Source organism: Nomascus leucogenys, chromosome 1a, assembly GCF_006542625.1.
Source record: "Nomascus leucogenys isolate Asia chromosome 1a, Asia_NLE_v1, whole genome shotgun sequence".
Classification (NCBI taxonomy): Eukaryota; Metazoa; Chordata; class Mammalia; order Primates; family Hylobatidae; genus Nomascus; species Nomascus leucogenys.
This window is the reverse complement of record NC_044381.1, coordinates 80,376,019-80,399,278: the sequence shown is the minus strand read 5'-3', so window position 1 is coordinate 80,399,278 and position 23,260 is coordinate 80,376,019. Positions and strand designations below refer to the sequence as shown.

The window sequence follows — 23,260 nt, the reverse complement described above, 5'->3', positions numbered from 1 at the left end:
AAAATGGGAGAAAAGTTTTGCAACCTACTCATCTGACAAAGGGCTAATATCCAGAATCTACAATGAACTCAAACAAATTTACAAGAATTTTTAAGGACTCACATGGCTGCTCTTCCTTTACAATTGCAGAACATATGATTTATCTTCTCAGCTTTTATGGTGATGTACAGTTGGAGGCTGGGTGTGGTGGCTCACGCCTGTAATCCTAGCACTTTGGGAGGCCGAGGTGGGCGGATCATGAGGTCAGGAGATCGAGACCATCCTGGCTAACATGCTGAAACTCCATCTCTACTAAAAATACAAAAAATTAGCTGGGCGAGGTGGCAGGTGCCTGTAATCCCAGCTACTCAGGAGGGTGAGGCAGGAGAATGGCGTAAACCCAGGAGGCGGAGCTTGCAGTGAGCCGAGATTGCACCACTGCACTCCAGCCTGGGCAACAGAGCGAGACTCCATCTAAAAAAAAAAAAATACAGTTGAAATCGGTCCTGTCATTACAGCTAGAATTCTGTTGTCCGTGCTTCTAGAAAAGTGTTGGAACAAAGGAATAATGTGGCTCAGAGATCCCCAAATACAGGCCCTTGGAAAAGTTGTTGGCAGTACTGGGAAAAGTGAAAAATAAGAAGAGAAAGGAAGGTCAAGAGAGAGAATATACAACTCTGTGTGTGTGTGTGTGTGTGTGTGTGTCTGTCTGTGTATGTATGAAGGGTAATTGCCAACCCTCCTTTTTATTTTTATTTATATCTTTTTGAGAAAAGGTCTCACACTATTATGTAGGGTGGAGTACAGTAGCATGCTTATAGCTCACTGCAGCCTGGGCTCAAGTGATCCTCCCACCTCAGCCTCCCAAGTACCTGGGACCACAGGCACACGCCACCAAGCCCAGCAATTTTTTTTTTTTTTTTTAAATTTTGTAGAGACAGGATCTCGCGGTGTTGCCTAGGCTAGTCTCTCAAACACCTGGCTTTTAAACGATCCTGCCACCTTGGCCTCCCAAAATGCTGGGATTTTGGGTGGGAGCTAATGTGCCCAGCACCAACCCTCCTTTTTAAAGGAAGTATTGTCTGTTATTCTATGATCGTTCTTTCTCTTGTTATTATAAATATGCTTTATTTTTATGAAATTATAGTGAAAATAAATGGTGGCTATGTTTTTAATGTCTTTACCTGAAGAAAAATTGACAAACTGCTTTTTTTTTTTTTTTTTGTAATTTTACTGGCACATAACATCCTCAAAAGAGGGAACCGCTGACATGCATACTGTAGAATACTGTATATAATTCTTGCAGCTCTTTTTTAGTGTAGCCTATCAAGCTCCAGGAATTTCTCATATTCAAAAGGCCTCGGTTCTTTTCTTCCTGGCATCACTGCCCTGGAAATAAGCCCTTAGGAAATGAATTAATAATAAGGACATTGACTTTGTCAGAACCTTTGGTGGCATCTGTCCTGTGGTGAGTTTGGTGGCAGGAAAATAATTAAACCTCTAATTAGGAGTTGATCAATTTTAAAATATTTTTTCATGTGTTGACAAGTTTCAGTAACCACCTTGGCACTGGAAGATAAAGCATGAGGGATAACATGCAGTTTGGAAACACTGTGTCATTTATCACTGTGCATTTATCACTGTGTGTCATTTATCGGTGTGCATGTATGTATGTGTGCATGTGAGTGTATTTTCTATTTCTTCTGATTAGATCATAGTGTCAAAATAACATGAAAGCCCTGAATCATGTAATTTTGCTGCTTGAAGCCATACTAGTCTGTAATGGTGGTGACCTTTGGTTTTTATTTGTAAATTGGAGAGCATATTGTTAGCTTTTGGGAAAGGGAAACTGGAGAGCTTCATGACACAATAATAATAAATACATGTTGGTTGTCTCATTTGGGAAGAATAATTAATATGTTATTATTATCTAAAACTTAAACCTACCTGCCTATACTTGTTCACTAGCTTAAGGCTGATTTTATACTGTTTTAAGTTTTAAAACGTGAATATTTGTATTTAATAGAAAAGTCAACCAATTTTTCTTTTAGATTGCAACTTCTCTTAAACAAATAACTAACCATAACAATGGAAGTATATCTACAACTCTAACGGGGGTTAGTTGCTGTTATTTAGCATGATCATCACCATTATCATCATCGTTATTGGTATGCCCCTTCCCTCCCCCGCAGTAAGACTGTTGGGGCAGTAAGACTACTGGGGTTCGGATACCACCTGCAGCCCTTCCTAGTGTGTCATGTTGGACAAATGACTTAGCCTTTCTGGGCGTCAGTTTCCTCATTTGAAAAACTGGGATATTAATAGTGGCTACACCTAAGATATTCCGAGGATTAAAAGGGATAATGTGTTTCAGGAGCTTAGTAAGGGGTGCTTTATAGTTGTAAGTGTTCATGATTATTATTGTCTCTGTTCTTTTTACCTGGAAATTTCAGTCAATACCCACACCTTCATCTCATCCTTTTGACAGTATTCTGTCTGTGTTAGTCATTCTATGACACATGTTTTGAACCTTTAAAAAATGTGTATGCTAATAATCAGCAAAGTGTTTCTCAAGCTCCCTAACAGATTGGCAAGATTTCTAAAAGCAGCCAACTCCACATTCACCTATTATAGCCAAGGCCAAGAAAAAACGCTTTCACTGTTGTAAATGTTTCCAGGGACCTTCCTTAGCTTGGAAACTGAAAGTTTTCACTGCTAGCTTTAAATAATGGAGAGAAAGAATTTCAAAGGAGGAGGGGATGAAAGAAGGATTTTAGAGTGCTTACTTTAAAAACAGTGGTTCTTAACCGTAGCGACATATTGAAATCACTGGAGTCACTTTTATAAAATACAAATGCTTAGCAGTGAAATATCACATCACCACCGCCACCACCATCACCACCATCATCAACAACAAACATCTTTGAACTCACTTCTTTGAATACAATAATAAAGTAATTGGAATGGTCAAGTATTTAATGCTTATTTTAGTTAACAGATCGGTTCTGGGTTAGTTTCTTATTTGCTTATGTGCATTGAAATATCCTATGTAATCAACATGTTGTATTTGGCTCCAGTTCATAAGACTGTTATTTGATTTATTATAAAGGCTTATAGTTGTCTCCTCGTTTTGAGGAAATATTGTTGGTTATATCTGTGATTTACTGGTGTCAAAAGCAATTCCTATAATGGAAGCTTAGTTCTACTAATAAAATAGGATTATTTCTAGGTTTCTTGAAATATGTGCTACGTAAAGGTAGAGGTAAAATTGATGGCAATGATTTGGACAGACTACATGGGCAGGCAATTAGGCATTTTACCACATATGCTAGTGTACCTAGCTTCAGTCTATCATGGCTCAATCTGCTTAATAATGTTTTATTTATGTTAATGTTTTAGTATTAAGCATCTCCTTAGAACTATGAGACACTATTAGTTTTCTGTAAATATAGACTCATATGTCTTATGCAAGTAAAATTCTCAGTGATTTTGTTGAAGTTTAGGGAGAGTTACCTGTGAAGGACAGAGTATACATGGATGAGGATTTGTACACCTTAAGAGAAAGTTCTATGGGATCAGAGGCCATACTTACTATTCTCATTGTGTGCTGGTCCTGTTATTTTTTGTGAAAATTGGAGAAATAGAAGTAAAAGGGCTAAGTGAGTAATACCTTAGGACATTTTCAGGTAAAAAGTATTGTTAATTTAGAAGAATTTTATTTTAGATCTTTTGAATGGAAATATAAATATAATTTATAGATATTCATTGAATGATATTATAAATATTGTTCATTAGGAGCTCAAGCAGTGTCATAGTTTAGCTTCCAATGCAAACATATGAACATTTTATAGAAATACTTATTCACTCTATTTCCACGTACATTTCAATAGTTTATGTGTAAATAATTTACCAGTCCACATTTTCTTTATTAACTTATTTTTTAAAAGCAGTTTACCTTATTTTTATGATATGATGGGTAATAAATATAATGATGTGGGCCTCCTTTATTTACTTGGCTGGCATATTTGCAAATGTGAATTTAACGTTCTGATTTTTAACAACTTTTGTTGATTGGAGCCCAGAGTACCAAACTCAAGAGACTGGGCACATATTTTATTTCTTCTATCCTTGTTACTTTTTGCTTTGCAAAGTGCTGAATGAGCCAGGCCTGAAGAAAATGTGAGGTGATATTGGATCCATGATTCTGTGCCCCAAACATTAGATAGGGTGGAATGATGGAAGCGGACTAGTAGGGAAGAATGAGCTGCTTCTGCAAATTGTAAACAACCCTCCCTTTAAATCATGATTAGGGTGAGGGGAGTGCCCCCCAGCAAGAGCTAAAGTGTATATAGATCCTGTTGACTTCTTTAGATACAAAGAGAATCTTTGTCTTAATCTGAGATTGCATCCTCACTCTGTGTTGAATTTTATGTCCATTTTCCCATTACATGTCACACTCGTAAATTAAAAAAATATTCAGATGTAATGAACACCTTGGAGGTAGGCGTAGTCATTTTCCCCTGCTTATTGATGAAAATTGATAGGAGGATACTGGAAGACGGTGATATAAAGACATAAGGAGGAGAATGACTACTGCTAAAAAGTAAACAGAAGTACAGTACAGTGAGAAATACAGTTTAGCTGGTCATTGCATTCTTTTCTTGGTGGAGGAACATATTCTGGAAACCAGCTTAATTTTAAGAATTCTTCTAGAGCAGTGGAATCTGACCTTATGGGTTCTTACCAAGCTGTGATAATGGGATCAATTATTCTCTCTTTTGAACACATACTAACCTTGGATGGAGGAGTCATTGTGCCAGTGACCTTCACGGTATTACGTAACCACTTATTGATTGCTCATTATTTATGGCCGTGCTTCTGTGGGATCCCTTTCCTGGGAGCAGGGATGGCCTCTGCTGGCCAGAGGTTTTCACTGGAAGATAGATGACAGAAGCATCCACTGCCTGGTGGGCTTTGGGATTCTAAGATGACCTTTAATTTTCCTGATTCACATTTATTTCTTAATGACTGTAATTTGTTTTTTTCTTCAGTCTTGACTTCTGAAGGTTTTAGATTTCCAGGTGACTTGGATTTTGGAGGTGGGTAGCTTTGAGTTGTTAAAATCTAGTGTTACTGTATTGTGGTCAGAATTCATTGCCTTTATGATATCTTTTTGTTTTTTATGAGATTCTCTTTATGGCTTCGTAAGCCATCCTTTTAATAAATGTTTCTTTAAAAAGAATATTTGGATCTACTTCGGGGACTGCTTACATAGACACTAAACTTTTCTTATATAGTGGAAACCTTCTGGACTACTTAGAGATTGTTCCTACTCTGATCTCTGGCCTGTCCTGCCTTCTCACATTCTACCTTTTCACATCCCCCTGGGACTAGGTAGATGAGAGAGGAGGTTGGGAGCAGTATTAGCTATATGGGACAGTCTGAGGCCCAGACATTATAGGAAGAACCTCTTGTTTGGACTGGTCATCCTTCAACATGTATAAAACTTTCCTAAATTGTTACCATAAAGGGATTGTCTCTTTAAGAACGCCTTTTGGTTCATCTTGACTGTGCAAGTTTTTTAATTTAATGAAGGTAGGTCATTTTAGAAAGAATTTAGTCTATGATAAAGGACAAATCGCAGCTTTTGCTCTGTGTTAATCCTTGGGGCATGGGCTAGAGAGGAGATAGAGAAGGGGTTTAGTATGATACTTTATGAATGGGGAGTCATTTGTTCATTTTGTCTGCTTTCTTCCTCCTCTTCTGTCTTTGCACACACCCTGTGTTCTGGAATAGGGTATCACTCTGGTCTTTCACTGTGTTTCAGTGTTGCATTGCACAGTGGTAAAGGGTCCAGGCTTTGGAGCCAATCCACTTGGGTTTGAATGCTGTCTCCACTGCTTATTAACTGTGTGACTATGGACAAATCACTGAATCTGTGTTTTGGTTTACTCATTTGTTAAATTAGAAATAGTACCTACTGCAGAAGGCCATTGAAGGGATTAAAGGAGATATAATATGTATAAGTGCTTAGATAAAGTGCCCAATAAATGTACCCAATATATTCAATAAATGTAAGTTATTATCCTTATTCCACTGGAGAGGCGGATAGCCTGTTTCACATTTGTCTATGACATTATATCAATTTGCACAGATAAAGGATAAATTTCTACTGCCTAACATTAAAAAATAGGACTAAATGTTAACTGCCTGAATTTTTTGAACTGCTAAGTATATGAATCTCTTGAGTACTATTGCAGTGACCACAAATGTTAATTGTTGTTGTCACTGCTTAAATGATGATGTACTTTAGGAGGAAAGGCTACAGTTCATCGATGCTTTTATAATTTATATGTGCTATGTTAAGGAGTTCACCATGTAGATAGTCTGATTTTTAGACTTTATTAAAGTCACTATATCAAAAATTGAATTAAAATTTCCCTAAAGATTTTGACCTGTAATGAATGTTACATTAATAAGCTTTTTCTTGGCCAGGGCGGTGGCTCATGCCTGTAATCCCAACACTTTGGGAGGCCGAAGTGGGCAGATCACTGGAGGTCAGGAGTTCAAGACCAGCCTGGCCAACATGGCAAAACCCTGTCTTTACTAAAAATACCAAAATTAGCTGGGTGTGGTGGCGGGCGCCTGTAAGCCCAGCTACTCAGGAGGCTGAGGCAGGAGAATTGCTTGAACAAGACTTCATCTCAAATTTAAAAAAAAAAAGCTTTTTTTTGCCCCCTTTGCAGCGTCAGTATTCCCATTCGGCTGCCAGGTCTGGGGTCTGATTTCGATCTCAAAAGATTTTAGTAATTAACTGTGATGGTCCTGTGCATGAATTAGTCATTGGTTAAGGATATAGTCATGCTCATAAGCAGCCTTATTTCGTTTTTATTTATTTATTTTAAATGCCCAAAGCAGGTAGCACTTAGAGAGTTTGGTCTGACTGAATTTAGTTCTTATAGTCTAAGGCTAAATATTTTAAAACAGATTAAATCTAGGGGGGCATAGGATAAGACCTATATCATGACTACAAGATACATTGTGCTTCTGGGGACCTAGGAGTGATGGGGGAAGGGAAACTCACTGGTTAATAATTTCTAAATTCACTACTTGTTTTTCCTGAGAGTAGCAGTGATGCTTATATGTTCAAAAATATGGACTGCTTCTTGTTCTCTAATGTCTGGTAGAGAAAGCCTATGTATTTAGGTGTCCTATCCACTCTCATCTAGGTTTACTTAACTGGCAGTGTTTTGCGAGAATTGCCTGTGAGGTTCCGGGTAGCTATGCTGGCATTTGGGTTGTGGGGTGTAAGGTGGGGTAGAATGTTGTAGAGAGGAGCCTGGTGGGTCCTGTGAAAATGAGGCTGGCCCTCACTTCCTGCTGCTGGTGGCTGTAAGGGGGGTGCTATATGCTGTTGCCCTCCTCCCCAGGGAGCAGGCAGCCCAAGCCAGGAGGCCATTGTAAAGCATTTACCAGAAGGCTGGCAACTGAGGATGACTGCAAGTGGCCACACACTGTTAAGGTCCTTCTTGCTTAGTACAAAAGGAACATGGGAGTGTGGTTAGAGACCTGGGCACTTTGCCCAGCTCTGTAACCCATTCATTGTGGGACCTCAATGATTGTCTCTATTTTGTGTGTGTGTGAAAAATGGAGAAGAATAATGCCACCTGCTTCTTTCTAAGGATGTTCTGAGGATTAATGAGCTAATCACCTTGGATTAAGGCAGCAGAGCCTACCCTGGTTATAATTTTCATTGCTTCTCCAGGGAAGCTCCAGTTTGGGGGAATGAAATATTGGAAAGAAGATAGGAGGGGATAGGCTGTCTACAGCTTAGTCGGTATATTTGAAGTCCAACTGTAGATCAGGCTCCTTTCTAGCTGGGGAATTTCAACTAACCTAAAATTTCTACATATTTTTTAGAAACAACACCAAGCCAAATGTCTGACCTGCTGTTTGTGGGAAAAGAGCAGATGTCCATTCTGGGAACATATTAATATAAGATGTTAGTGGTTTTCTCTCACAGTACAAGAAGATGGGTAAAAAGAGAATGTAGATTTATGTGGCATTTACTCTTATTTTCCTATTACTGGTGTGCTCTTTTTGAGAGAGTTGGTTTTGTTTCATTTAGTAGATTTTTCAGGTTTCTTTCACAAAGAAACTTCATACAGATCAAGCCAAAACAAAACAAAAAAATATAAACACACAACAATAGCTTTAAATACCAAGGATGTCAGCATGAAATTAAAATGAATCAACTGACATTTCTGCTTTGAAATTTTTTAGTAAAACTAATTTAAACCAACAGCGAAAGCTTTCTTATGAGGGAAAGTTTGACCTTTTTCAGTGTTTTTAGATTTAAAGGTATTGACATTGGGGTGTTTTTGGTTAAAATTTGCTTCAACCTTCTAAAGTCTTTTGGGATTTTGGTCAATCCATGGTTGTGGAATAGCAAATACAGTCAATTTTGTTGGTACAATGTAGTTTTCAAAGACAAGGTCTCTGAAGTGGTAGATACTGTATCCCTCCCACCCATGTGTAACTGTGAAAAAGAACACTGTTGTCATGTGAATTCTTATTTTTTTTTTTAGCTTGCCTTTGAAGTAACTTTCACAGAGAATTCCTGTTACCTGGAAATTGATGACAGACTTACACCATTTCCTTTTTTTTTCTTAGACGTTCCATCCTCAGAGCAGCCTGAACTGTTCCTAAAGAAACTTCAGCAGTGCTGTGTCATTTTTGACTTCATGGACACGCTATCTGATCTTAAAATGAAAGAATACAAGCGCTCCACTCTTAATGAACTGGTGGACTACATTACAATAAGCAGAGGCTGTTTGACAGAGCAGACTTACCCTGAAGTAGTTAGAATGGTGAGTTTCTTTTTTTCTCCGCGGACACTTTTAAGCATCTTCCATAGTGACTCACAGGTGTATATATTGCAAGAGTGAGGTCATTGGAGGTCAACTCCACAAATGAGAGCCAACCTTTGGAGAGCTAAGCAAATGTAGTCGGCACAGTGCTAGAATTTGAAGAGCATGATTTCATGAGAACAAAATCCAGAACTTTAACTACGACAGTGCTGAAGCAATCAATGACTTCAAAATATGAAGCCAAGATTGCCAGGGTATTACTGGATTTCTGGCTGTGGCAAAAGAAAAGACACAGGAAAATAACAAAAGTCTTAGATCCATGTTTGAAAAATATTCAAGCCTGTTGGATGTCTTTTTTTTTTTTTAATCTTATTCATTGTGGTATATTAGAAATGGCTTAATGCTTAATAAAACTGTGATTTGTGGAATCTAGTTAAGGCCTCTCTTGGGCTTTATAACTAACGCTTCTCTTTATAATCTCCTTGAAGTCAGGGTTGATACCTTTTATGATTTTTAAAAAGTGTCTTAGATTTTGTGTGGTCATTAGGAGTTACGAGGAAAAACATTATTAACATAATGTGAGTAATTACATTCTTATTGTGTGAACAATTAGTTTTTCAAAAGCTGAGCCAACATGTGGTTTTCTGATAGATTTCTGTGGGACAGTTGCCTTCCTTGGCATCCCAGAAGATCTTGGAGCTGGAGAGTGCATGCTATTTGGGGATGCACTTTGCAGGGTGGGGAGGCTGGTCTACTGACTGGTGAAATAGCCTCAGAGATCCCTAATGTCAGTGCATCATTGAGGAGTCCATTGCAGGATCTGGCACACTCTCTGTGTACTGCTGAACATCTGCCTGGCTTTTGTATTTAGTTCCTTATCATTTGTATTCAACCAATGAAGAAAAGAGACTTTTGTGATGGAGTAGATATGTTTAAAAATGATAGTTCAGATTTGCAAAGGGACTTGAATGATCTCAGCATGAGACTGTGACTGATATATGAAGGTCATCTGAAAACGATGCCCAATATATTCCTCAGATCTATATCTGAATGTATATTGGATTTGTTGTTAATTTACAGGAATGTAGCACTGGAATGTTCTGTAGGTTAAAGATGACTTTGTGGCTCTTGAGCAGTGCTTCTCAACCAGGTGTGATTTTTGCCTTACAGGGGACATTTGTCAGTGTCTAGAGACATTTTTGGTAGTCACAACTAGATGTGGGAGGAGAGTACTACCAGCATCTAGTGGGAGAGGCCAGAGATACTGCTAAACATTTTACAATGTACAGGTACAATAAAGAAATATTTGGCCCCAAATGTCACAAGTGCCACTGTTGAGAAACCTTGCTCTTGAGTTTGCATGCCATCTAAACCTCTTAATGTGATGCAGAGGATCTTCTGTAGTCTACCTGCCTTCTGCAGAGCACAGTCCCTGGTTTTAGCCTACCTGTATCATCAGCCAACAGAGGTGTTGGTTATGACTTTCTTCTGTATCTTTCCATGGATAGTTCACGAATATATAAGTATATGCAAACGTATGTATAAATATTTTTTTTTGTAAGCGCACAAATGGTGGCACACTATATATTTTCTGTACCTTGCTTTTTTCACTTAGCAATATATATTTCAGTACATACAAAGTTGCTATATTCTTTTTATAGCTGCATAATATTTATTGTGTGAATGTACCATATTTAAGCATTACTCTATGAATATCCTTATACATACATCAGTTTGTCTTTGTATGACGACATCTGTATATTTATTTTTGAAAATTTAATTTTTTAAGAGCAGTTTTAGGTTTACATTACAATTGAGAGGAAAGTACAGAGATTTCTCATATGCCCCTGTCGCTGCACAAGCACAGCCTCCCCCATTATCAACACCTCCCCCCTCACTCCCACCAGAGCAGTACATTTGTTACAATTGATGGTCCTACATTGATGCATCATTATGACCTAGAATTCATAGTTCACATTAGGGCTCATTCTTGGTGTTGGACATTCTGAGTTTAGACAAATGTGTAATGACATGTATCCACCATTATAGTACCATACATACCATACATCACTGCCCTGAAAATCCTCTGTGCTCCACTTCTTCATCACCCACCACCTTCAACTCCCTGGCAACCACTGATCTTTTTACTGTCTCTGTAATTTTGCTTTTTCCAGACTGTCATATAGTTGGAATCATACAGCATGTACTCTTTTCAGATGGGCTTCTTTGACTTAGTTATATGCACTTAAGCTTCCTTCATGTCTTTTCAAGACTTGATAGCTCATTTATTTTAGTGTTGAATAACATTTTATTGGTTTGATGTACCATAGTTTATCGATTCACCTACTGAAGGACATTTGAGTTGCTTCCTAGTTTTGGCAATTATGAATAAAGCTAATATGAATATCCATGTACAAGTTTTTTTATGAACATAAGATTTCAGCTCCTTTGGGTAAATACCAAGGAGTGTGATTGCTGTATGTATTGTATGGTAAGAGTATGTTTAGTTTTTTTTTTTATTTGCATTTACTTTTATTACTTGTTATAAGTAATGAGTATGTTTAGTTTTATAAGAAACATCCAAACTGTCTTCCAGGGTAGTGGTACTATTTTGCATTCCTGCCAGGAGTGAATGAGAATTTCTGCTGCTCCACATACTCACCAGCATTTGGTATTGATTTGATTTAAATAGCCTTTATTTCCTTGTTTCTGGACTTTCACGTATTCCCCACTCCCTCACCTCTAGTTCTAATTCTCATTTTCCCTTCAAGGGCTGACTTAAAGTGCTACTATTGTTTTCCTGAAAAAAACACAGTGCTTTTTCCTTCCTTCAGTTCCTCTGTTTCTTGGCAACTCACCATTTTGGGAATTGTTCATTTGCTCCTTTTTTTTTGTCTTTTCACATATTTATCTGATTTTTCTAATTAGATGTAAGCACTCCTAAGAAGGAACTGTGTCCTGCACATCTCTGTGGCATCCATAATACCTCCTACCTAGCCCAGGTCTTTTTGAAATTTGTTGAATGAATGAATTCCTCCTTAAAATGTAGGCATTTCAGTCTCTCAAATTATGATTAAGATATCGGATGTCATTGGATTATACCCAGATTTTAAACTGAGTGTTTAGCATAATCCAAAAATTCTGTCATCCATATGGACCAGCTTGGTCTTAAACCAACTTTGGTCTCTTAAGGGAGACCGTTTTCTCCCTCTTTTCCTCCCCATTCTCCAGCCAAAAAAGGAGACTCCTATCATTTGTATGTGTTTTAAAATACACTGGAGCTTTACCTTAGGAGGCATTGAGTCTGTTAGTGTACATGCTGTTCTAGGGCATTAGAAAATTCTAGATGGTAGTTTAGGCTTCTTAGAAGTATAACTTATTTTTCATATTTGGTGATTTCTGAAATTGTTAGCTACTAATTATATATGGTACTTAGACACTCTGGAGCATTTACAGAAAAGGGGATATTATGATAGAGTAGAAAGAGACAAGGCGCTGGGCGCGGTGGCTCACGCCTGTAATTCTAGCACTTTGGGAGGCCGAGATGCATGGATCACTTGAGTCCAGGAGTTTGAGACCAGCCTGTCCAACATGGTGAAAGCCTGTCTGTACTAAAAATACAAAAATTAGCCCGGCGTGATGGCACATGCCTGTAATCCCAGCTACTTGGGAGGCTGAGGCAGGAGAATCGCTTGAACCTGGGTGGTGGAGGTTGCGGTGAGCTGAGATCGTGCCACTGTACTCCAGCCTGGGCAACAGAGCAAGACTCCATTTCCAAAAAAAAAAAAAAAAAAAAGAAAAGACAAGACAAGGCTTTGGAACCATACAGACCTGGGTTCAAATGCCAGCTCTGGCCATACTTGCTACATCAATGTGAGCAAGTTACTTTAACTTTGGGGTCCTCCATTTTTGTGTGGTGCTAAGAGGTACATAGGGTGGGGGGAGGGTAGCCATCATTTTCCCAATCCCTCCGTAAATATTCCACCTAAGTAACATGCTTGTGCTTTTGTTTGCGTATCAGGGTAGTCAACACCGTACATACATATACAGTCCAGAGAATGTGTGCTTACTGTTCTGTAAGGAAAACTGGAACCACGTCCCACTTGGTGCCCTCATTCCCTTCTATATTGCCACCTCTGAGCCCATTGTATATATACATCCTGGTGCCGGTTACTTTCCTCGTTTGTGTAATACCTGCCTTTGGGGGGATTTTGTGAGGATTAGCGACAATATTTGTAAAAGTTTTAGCACAGTCTCTAACGTGTGGCAAGTATTCAGTAAATACTATTTTTACATTTCAATGATTTTATTAGATACTTGATTTTACAATCATTGGTGAAACCCACTGTTACCTCTTTGTACTTAAAATACTCCGTCACTGAGATGTGTTTTATTCCATTGCCACAGTGGTTCTTAAGTTCCCTAATTCCAAGATGATCCTGCCTGTTGGGTAATCACTGTCCCCACTGATTTCTCTTTCGTGTTACTGTAAAACAAAATCACTTCAGTAGAATTAGTGAGGGAAATGATAGTGTTTTTTATGAAATACTAATGAAGCGATAGATGGGTTTTGCAAACCAGGCTGAGTAATGATGTATAATGTCATGTTACAGTATCACATTAGTACCGAGAGCTTTTGATCCAACTTGATGGGACTTGTACTTTGAGAACTGGTATTCCTGTTAGGGGAAGAAAAGACTAAGAGATAAAAGTAATCTATGTGTTGTGGAAACAGTTTTTAACATTTAAATGAAGTCTGGATACCACCTACAGACTTCTGGAATTGGGAAAGCAAAGCAACTCTTACGGGTGTAAACAAATCACATGCACACCTCGTTTTATGGCACTTCACAGATATTGGGGGTTGCTTTGTTTTTTTTTTTTTTGAGACGGAAGTCTCGCTCTGTCACCCAGGCTGGAGTGCGGTGGCGCGATCTTGGCTCACTGCAACCTCCCACCTCCCGGGTTTAAGCAATTCTCCTGCCTCAGCCTCCTGAGTAGCTGGGATTATATGCAGGTGCCTCCGTGCCTGGCTAATTTTTGTATTTTTAGTAGAGACAGGGTTTCACCATGTTGGTCAGGCTGGTCTCGAACTCCTGACCTCATGATCTACCCTCCTCAGCCTCCCAAAGTGCTGGGATTACAGGCGTGAGCCACTGTGCCCAAACAAATTGAAGGTTTGTGGCAACCTTGTGTGGAACAAAACTGTTGGTACCATTTGTTCCAACAATATATGGCCCTTTCATGTCTTTGTGTCACATATTGATAATTCTTGCAATGTTGCAAACCTTTGCATTGTTACTATATCTGTTATAGTGATCTGTGATGAGAGATCTTTGAAGTTACTTTTTTCTAAATTATTTATTTATTTATTTATTTATTTATTTATTTATTTATTTTTGAGACAGAGTCCCGCTCTGTCGCCCAGGCTGGAGTGCAGTGGCTCTATCTCCGCTCATTGCAAGCTCTGCCTCCCGGGTTCACACCATTCTCCTGCCTCAGCCTCCTGAGTAGCTGGGACTACAGGCGCCTGCCACCATGCCTGGCTAATTTTTTGTATTTTTAGTAGAGATGGGGTTTCACCATGTTAGCCAGGATGGTCTCTATCTCCTGACCTTGTATCCATCCGCCTCGGCCTCCCAAAGTGCTGGGATTACAGGCGTAAGCCACCGCGCCCGGCCTGAAGTTACTATTTTAATTGCTTTGGGACACCATGAAATGTGCCCCTACAGCAAACTTAATCGATAAATGTTGTATGTGTTCTGACTGCTCTGCTGAGCGGTTGTTCCTCAGCCTCTGTCCCTCTTCTCAGGCCTCCCTATTCCCCGAGACACAGCAGTATTGAAATTAGGCCAATTAATAACCCTATAATGGCCTTTAAGTGTTCCAGTGAAAGGAATAGTCACATGTCTCTCATTTTAAATCAAAAGCTAGAAATGATTTAGCTTAGTGAGGAAGGCATGTCAAAAGCTGAAACAGACCAAAAGCTAGGCTAGGCCTCTTGCATCAGACAGTTAGACAAGTTGTGAATTTAAACTAAAGTTCTTGAAGGAAATTAAAACTGCTACTCCAGTAAACACGTGAATGATAAGAAAGTAAAACAACCTTATTGCTGATAATTGAGCAAGTTTCAGTGGTCTGGATAGAATATCAAACCAGCCACAACATTCCTTATGCCAAAGTCTAACCCAGAGCAAGGCCTCGGCTCTCTTCAACTGTATCAAGTCTGAGAGAGTTGAGGAAGCTGCAGAAGAAAAGTTGGACAGTAACAGAGGTTGGTTGGCTTATGAGGTTTAAGGAAAATAGCCATCTCTCTAACATAAAAGTGCAAGGTGAAGCACTAAATGCTGTTGTAGAATCTGAAGCTGCAGCAAGTTGTCCAGAAGACTTAGCAGAGACATTGATGAAGGTGGCTACACCAAACAACAGAGTTTCAATGTAGATGAAACAACCATCTATTAGAAGATGTTACCATCTGTGACTTTTAAAGCTGCAGAGGAGAAATCAATGCCAAAGCTTGGGCCAGGCTGACTCTCTTGTTAGGAACTAATGCCACTGGTGACTTATGTTGAAGCCAGTGCTCATTTACCATTCCGAAAATCTCAGGGTGTCTAACAACCATGCTAAATCCACCCTGCCTACGCTCTGTAAATGGAACAGCAAAGCCTAGATGACAACACCTCTGTTTACGCATGGTCCACCAAATATTCTGTATTCACTGTTGAGGCCCATTGCTTAGAAAAACGTCTTGTTTTTCTTTTCCCCCAAAATATTACTACTGATTGACTATCCACCTGGTTACCCAAGAGCTCTAATGGAGATATACAAGGAGATGAATGTTGTTTTTTTTTGTTTTGTTTTGTTTTTTTTTGAGATGGAGTCTCACTCTGTCCCCCAGGCTGGAGTGCAGTGGCTCTATATCGGCTCACTGCAAGCTCTGCCTCCTGGGTTCACACCATTCTCCTGCCTCAGCCTCCTGAGTAGCTGAGACTACAGGCGCCTGCCACCGCGCCAGGCTAATTTTTTGTATTTTTAGTAGAAACGGAGTTTCACCATGTTAGCCAGGATGGTCTTGATCTCCTGATCTCGTGGTCTGCCTGCCTTGGCCTCCCAAAGTGCTGGAATTACAGGCGTGAGCCACCGTGCCCGGACAAATGTTGTTTTGATGCCTGCTGACACACCATCCAATCTTCAGCTCATGGGTCAAGGAGTAATTTTGATTTTCAAGTCTTATTATTTAAGAAATTCATTTCTTAAGGCTGTAGCTGCCATAGATAGTAATTCCTCTGATGGATCTGGGCAAAACAAATCAAAAACCTTCTGAAAAGGATTCACCATTCTAGATGCCATTTAGAACATTTGTGATTCACAGGAGGAAGTCAAAATATCAGCATTAACAGGAGTTTGGAAGGGGTTGATTCCAACCCTCATGGATGACCTTGAGAGGTTTGACTTCAATAGGGAGAGCAGCTGCAGATGTGATGGGAATAGCAAGATAACTAGAATGAGAAGTAGAGCCTGAAGATTTGACTGAATTGTTGCAATCTCATGATCAAACTTCAACAAATGAGGAGTTGCTTCTTATGGATGAGCAAAGAAATTGGTTTCTTGAGAGGGAATCAACTCCTGAAAATGTTGTGAACATTGTTGAAATGACAACAAAGGATTTAGAACATTATATAAACTTAGTTGATCAAGCAGTGGCAGGGTTTGGGAGGATTGACTCCAATTTGAAAAGAAGTTCCATTGTGGATAAAATGCTATCAGACAGCATCACATGCTACAGAGAAATCTTTCATGAAAGGAAGAGTCAATCAAAGCCACAAACTTCATTGCCATCTTTTTTTTTTTTTTTTTTTGAGGTGGAGTCTCACTCTGTTGCCCAGGCTGGAGTGCAATGGCACAATCTCTGCTCGCTGCAACCTCCGCCTCCTGAGTTCAAGTGATTCTCCTGCCTCAGCCTCCCGAGTAGCTGGGATTACAGGTGCTCACCACCACGCTTAGCTAATTTTTGTATTTTAGTAGAGATGGGGTTTCACCATGTTGGCCAGGCTGGTCTTGAACTCCTGACCTTGTGATCCACCCACCTCGGCTTCCCAAAGTGCTGGGATTACAGGCGTGAGGCCACCACACCTGGCCTCATTGTCATCTTATTTTAAGAAAGTGCCACAGCCACCTCAGCCTTCAGCAACCACCGCTATGATGAGTGAGCAGCCATCAACATGAAGGCAAGACCCTCCACCAGCAAAAAAGATTACAACTCGCTAAAGGCTCAGATGATTGTTAGCATTTTTTTAGCAATAAAGTGTTTTTAAATTAAGGTATGTCCGTTTTTGTTTTTTAGATATAAAGCTATTGTGCACTTTATAGACTACGGTGTATTGTAAACACAACTTTTACATGCACCGGGAAACCAAAAAATGTGTGTGACTACTTTATTGAGATATTTGCTTTATTGCGGTGGTCTGGAACTGATCCTATAATGTATGTGAGGTATGCCTGTAAAGCAAAATAGCCCATAACTTACTTGTAGAAGAGTAGAGTGGGTAGTGGAAAGAGTCCCAGACAGAGAACATGGAAGCCACTGTCTTCATTTCTCATCTTCCACTTAACTAGTGGTAAGAACTTGGGTAAGTAATTTTCTCTCTAAGCCTCAGTTTCTTCTGCTATAAATAGAGGGAGTTGATGAATCCCTTACATCTTTCCATTTCTGAAAACTAACACTTCTTTTGATCAACACAGTCTAAGAAATTTTAAATGGATTACGCCTTTCTTAAAGTTTACAGGCCATTGTGCAAAGTAGTTCCTTCAGAAAGTGGTTTGTTTCATGTATTTCTCTTGGGGTCTCCTGGAGTCATATCTGATGAAAAAATGAGAATCAGGACTTCCAGCTCCTTTAGGCTTTGCTCCGTTCTGCTTCACATCATCTCAAGTGTCAGGTGTCTGTCCCTGAGGCATATTTTTTTAACCACATTATGCTAATGCCTTTTTGGTTTTGTTGTTATGTATCCATTTGAAAGATTTCTTAGAATTTCTGGCTTTCCAAATCACCTTGTGTAAATTTTGATTTACCTGAGCTTGAACTCTGTATATTTTATATTCTTTATATTTGCACATCTTTTTTTTTTTTTCTCAAAAATGTTTCTTTTGGGGATACTTCAAATGTGAGATGAAATCTCATGGGTGAAGACATTGTTTTAGTTAATTCTTAATGTTTATTTAAATGACTCAGTGTCACACTTTTACATTTTGCTAATAAAAAAGACAGGGCTTCACTTTGCCAGTGAGCTCACAACCTGGTAGAGGGAATACTCATGTGAACAGTAACAAGATAATGTCATATGTATAGTAATAAAGTCTGTACAAGGCAAGGAAGGAGTAAAGGGACATGAAGGTAGATAGAAGGGTGGTTAAGGAAGGCTTGACAGAATGATTATAGCCTCAGTAGGGTATTAAAAGATGAATGTGGCAGAACTTAAAGAGAATTATGTGATGCAAAGGAATTCCCAAACCACATGATATATACAGGGAAACACAGTCATTCTATGTTGTTACAGCGTTATGTGTGTATGTGTGTTGGAGAGTGGGAGGAAGTGAATGGTGGCAGCTGAAAATGTGGATGTGGGCCAGAGTCTGAAAGAACCTCACAGACAATGGATGGATAAGTGTTGAGAGGTTCTGTGTGGCAGAGTGACATGGTCAGATTTGTATTTCAGTGACAGTGGGACAGAGAGACTGGAGGAGGCTGAGATTGAAGGCAGAGAGGAATCAATTAGGAGACTTTTATTGGAGAAATTGTGGAGGGCCTAAGCGAACTGCAGGCATGGAAGTAGAGAAGGAGAGGAAAGGAGCATTTGAGATTCACCTAGGAGGTAAAGTTGATGCTGCTTGTTAGCATTTATGTGAACTTTTGGAGTGTGAGAGAGGAAGGAGTCTCGGATAGCTTTGGCAGTTGGGTAGTTTGTGGTGTGGTGCTGCTGTTGGGGAAAGGTACAGCAGTAGGGAGACCAGGCTTTGGATGAAAGCTGAGGAGTTGGTTTTCGATGAGTTAATGTTGAGGTTCCTATGGGAGACGTAGATGTGGAAGGTAGGAGGTGGAAATCGGTAGTTACCAGAATGGGAGTAGGGCAGGGGAGGGAAAGAACAATGATGGAACTCTAGATGATACCAGTGAATCATTGTTTCAGTGCAGTGGTACGGTGGGAGCTAGTGGGTTGAAGAGTGGATTAAAAAATCAAAAGGTTGAGATGACGACTGTAGATAATTGCTCGCACCTTGGGTGTACTGTCTTCATTAGAGTAAAATCTTGTCACTTTTCTCCTACAAAAAGTATACAGCCTTGTCACACTGATCATTTGCTGTTATTATTTTTTATTTTGCCTCTAGGACTTGGCTTTTCTTGGTTTCAAAGTCTGCTTCAATTCTCAATCTCTGCTTATACCTCAAATGGTAGAATATGTAATTTTCCAAAGTTAATTTAGTTTTAAGATAAAATATATTCAGTGGTTTTTCCTTCTTTGCTGTTGAGGTCTTTCTTTGAGTTCGTTACGTTGTTTCTTGGCCACTATTAGCTTTGTTTTTTCCTACTCTCAAATTACAACCTGTCACTTGGTTATCTAAGTGCTTTATTTTTTTTAATACATTCTTTAATTTCACTGGAAACCAGAGCTCTGGTTAGCCATTTAATACAATAATATGACTTTGTAGAAAATTATGAAGTTGCAATTAAATATCTCAGAGTCTGCTGACATGTACTCTTAGTAGTGCTTGGTTAACCTCGCTACGTTATTAGCTGAAGGGCAGAGAATTTCTTTTAATAAAAGAACAACTATCTAAAAGTAGCTTTGGAATGATAACTGCCGGGGGGGATATATGAAATTTCCATTTTTCATCTTCCTGCGTCTGATAAAGAATATAACCATGATAGTCCCCCCTTAACCATGGGGATATGTTCCAAGACCCCCAGGGATGCCTGAAACTGTGGATAGTACTGAATCCCATACGTATATCCTATGTTTTCCCCTATACATACATACCTATGATAAAGTTTAATTTATAAATTAGTCACAGTGAGATTAACAATAACAGTAAAATAGAATAGTTATAACAATATACTGTAATAAAAGTTATGTAAATGTGGTCTCCCTCTTCCTTCTCTCTCTGTGACTCTCTGTCTGTCTCTCTCTCAAAATATCTTATTGTACTTATTCCATGGGTGACTGAAACCATGGGAAGTCAAACCACAGATAAGATGAGGACTACTGTATACATCCTCGCCAGAATTAGCCTTGGAGGTGACTCTTTAGATCCAAAGGAGATAAGATTTGTAGATATGCATTAATAGCAAAAGAGCCATTGGGGATGGGTGGGTGAGGGTGTACTGTTTATAATATTAGGATTATACATAATGGAAGAGAATCGAGTGGTATCTGAGAAGCGCACTTAAGAACTGAAGCTGGTGGGAAATTTGAAGGATAGGATAAGCGTAAAAGATAAGACCTGAAAATTAGATTAGAAATTAAAGAATTCCTTGGTACAAAGGAAATAATTTAAGGATATGATAATGAGATCTCCCAAAGACATTTGTAGAATGAAATCAGGAGGAATTTACTGCTCAAGGTTAGGAACAGATTGTTAGCATTCGTAATTTTTCAAAGGGTAGGGAAACTGGTCTGTACTTCCTCAATTCCCACAATTTAACTGTGCTAATCCAGTTAAAGCTCATTTAACAGTATTGATTTGGCAGCTTGGGGTGTGCATAGATGGATTTCTTGGGGTCACTGAACCCTCTTAGGTTAACTGCAAAATTTTGTGTGTTCTGCGTATTTTTTTTTTTTTAGACAGAGTCTTGCTCTGTGGCCCAGGCTGGAGTGCAGTGGCGCGATCTTGGCTCACTGCAAGCTCCACCTCCCGGGTTCACGCCATTCTCCTGCCTCAGCCTCTGGAGTAGCTGGGACTACAGGCGCCTGCCATCACGCCCGGCTAATTTTTTGTATTTTTAGTGGAGACGGGGTTTCACCATGTTAGCCAGGATGGTCTCGATCTGACCTCATGATCTGCGCGCCTCGGCCTCCCAAAGTGCTGAGATTACAGGCGTGAGCCACCGCGTCCTGCTGTGTTCTGTGTATTTTTATAGGAGAAAATAACTTGCTTTTGCTTAAATTTTCAAAGGTACATGTGACTCAAAAATGGTTTAAGTGCGATTTTACCCTGTGTGCAGTAAATGCCTATGCTGGATGCTGCTCACTTGGAGAATACAAGATTGGAAAGGAGCGGGGTTCCCCCATTTCTGGCAATAACTAAAGATGAAAAATGAAGTTGTTAGAATGATTTCACCAGTGAAACCATTCGGGCTAGAGTTTCTCTGTAGGAAGGCTTTGGTAGTGAACTCAGTATCTTAAATACATGTCTGACTGTTCAGATTTTTTGTTTTATATGGTGTGAGTTTAGGTAGGTTGTTGTAAAGTTACACAATTTAGACTTGTGGCCATATACTTAATCCTTGGAGTCTCTTCACAAAGATGTGTACTAATGAAAGAAGATGGCCAGCACCCGTATGCCTTCTGTTGTTACCTGCATAAAAATCTGCAGGAACAATATATGAGTTAATTCAATCTTCACATTGAATGAGAACCACCTGTGACATAGGTAGTATCGTAATAGATACCATTTTATAGATAAGGTAAAGGAAGAGAGAGGTTAAGAAACTTGTCCAAAGCCACTCACCTGGGTGATTGAGATTTGAACCTCGGTGATCTGGTTCCAGAACCCATACTCTTTTATTTTTATTTTTATTTTTTGAGATGGAGTCTTGCTCTGTCGCCCAGGCTGGAGTGCAGTGGCACGATCTCGGCTCACTGCAAGCCCCGCCTCCCGGGCTCACGCCATTCTCCTGCCTTAGCCTCCCAAGTAGCTGGGACTACAGGTGCCTGCCACCACTCCCAGCTAATTTTTTTTTTTTTTTTTTTTGTATTTTTTAGTAGAGACAGGGTTTCACCGTGTTAGCCAGGATGGTCTCGATCTCCTGAGCTCATGATGCGCCCGCCTCAGCCTCCCAAAGTGCTGGGATTACAGGTGTGAGCCACTGCACCTGGCCCAGAACCCAAACTCTTGGATGCTAAGCCATAATACTTTCCTGGAATTATTCTTTCCAATAGGAATGAGGACTAAAACCCCTAAAAGTTGGAGTCTTGCCTCTGTACTATGTTCTTTTCTTGAGCTCTTCTAAATAGGTAAAAAGCCCTTTGATTTATGCCCTTCCCTGTATTTTGCTGCTTCCGACAAGGCCAGACCACATAGTATGCTCTGGGGTTAAATGTTAATTTTTTTTTTTTTTTGCCGAAGAACAGTTTCTTCTTCACTCCCTCTCCCCTACCACTTCTGCTGCCCTATATAATAGCTTTACACTCCCTTTGTGTTATTCTTGAATTGTTAACTCTGCTTCTCAACTTTTCTCTCTACCCTACCACTTCTTCCCAGTCTGGAAAAATAGTGATTGAGGAGGTGAGGAGGAGCCCAGGAGGAAGGCTGTGTATTTCAGAACACCCCTCTCTCTCTTCCACCCAGACTGCAGTCCCCTGAGTTCATGTGCTTTCCCACTCCACTTCTCTCTCTGCCCCACCCTTAGAAGTTCCAAAAATCAGGCTCCTCTGCCCGTTGGTGCTCCTTATGTGGTAACACTGGCATGGCGATGCCTTATCTGTGCATCATAGAGGGGACCCCACCTTGCAGCCCTGTTTGTGTTGAATTGGTAGGACCCACAGAAAACGTATATGGAAATTCAAAGTGCCAGTGTATGAATTCAGAGTGAGAAGGGCACTGCTCAGTGGATAGCTGTTTGTGTATATTTGAACTGTGCCTTCTCTCCCTGCAGGCAAGCTATGCCAGCTGCCAAGGAATCCTTAAGTTGGTTGGTTAGCCTGGATTCAGAGCAAGGGGAGTTAATTAGATGATTCAAACATCCCTCCATCTCCATGTTGGACATCCTAATCCTTGGAAGCACTTATGTGCGTACAGCCTGCATTTCCTTTTTATTGTCCTTCCTGGGTCAGTGGCATAGACAAACAGACCAGAACCCGGCCGGGCGTGGTAGCTCATGCCTGTAATCCCAGCACTTTGGGAGGCCGAGGCGGCTGGATCACCTGAGGTCTGGAGTTCGAGACCAGCCTGACCAACATGGAGAAACCCCGTCTACTAAAAATACAAAATTAGCCGGGCGTGGTGGCGCATGCCTGTAATCCCAGCTACTCTGGGGGCTGAGGCAGGAGAATGGCTTGAACCCGGGAGGCGGAGGTTGTTGTGAGCTGAGATCATGCCATTGCACTCTAGCCTGGGCAACAAGAGCGAAACTCCGTCTCAAAAACAAAAACAAAAACTAAAACAAAAAACAGACCAGGACCCAGTCTGGCCAC

General features: G+C 40.0%; 1 protein-coding gene across 2 annotated transcripts in view; it reads left to right on the top strand.

Moving 5' to 3' along the window:
* The window catches only part of PPP2R5E (protein phosphatase 2 regulatory subunit B'epsilon), a 178,470-nt gene that overhangs the window by 85,826 nt on the left and 69,384 nt on the right, over window positions 1–23,260 (top strand). For both annotated transcript variants that reach the window (XM_030811884.1, XM_030811876.1), the window contains exon 3: window positions 8,653–8,849. In XM_030811884.1, the coding sequence (XP_030667744.1) occupies window positions 8,653–8,849 (197 nt within the window). The remainder of the gene's footprint in view (window positions 1–8,652; window positions 8,850–23,260) is intronic.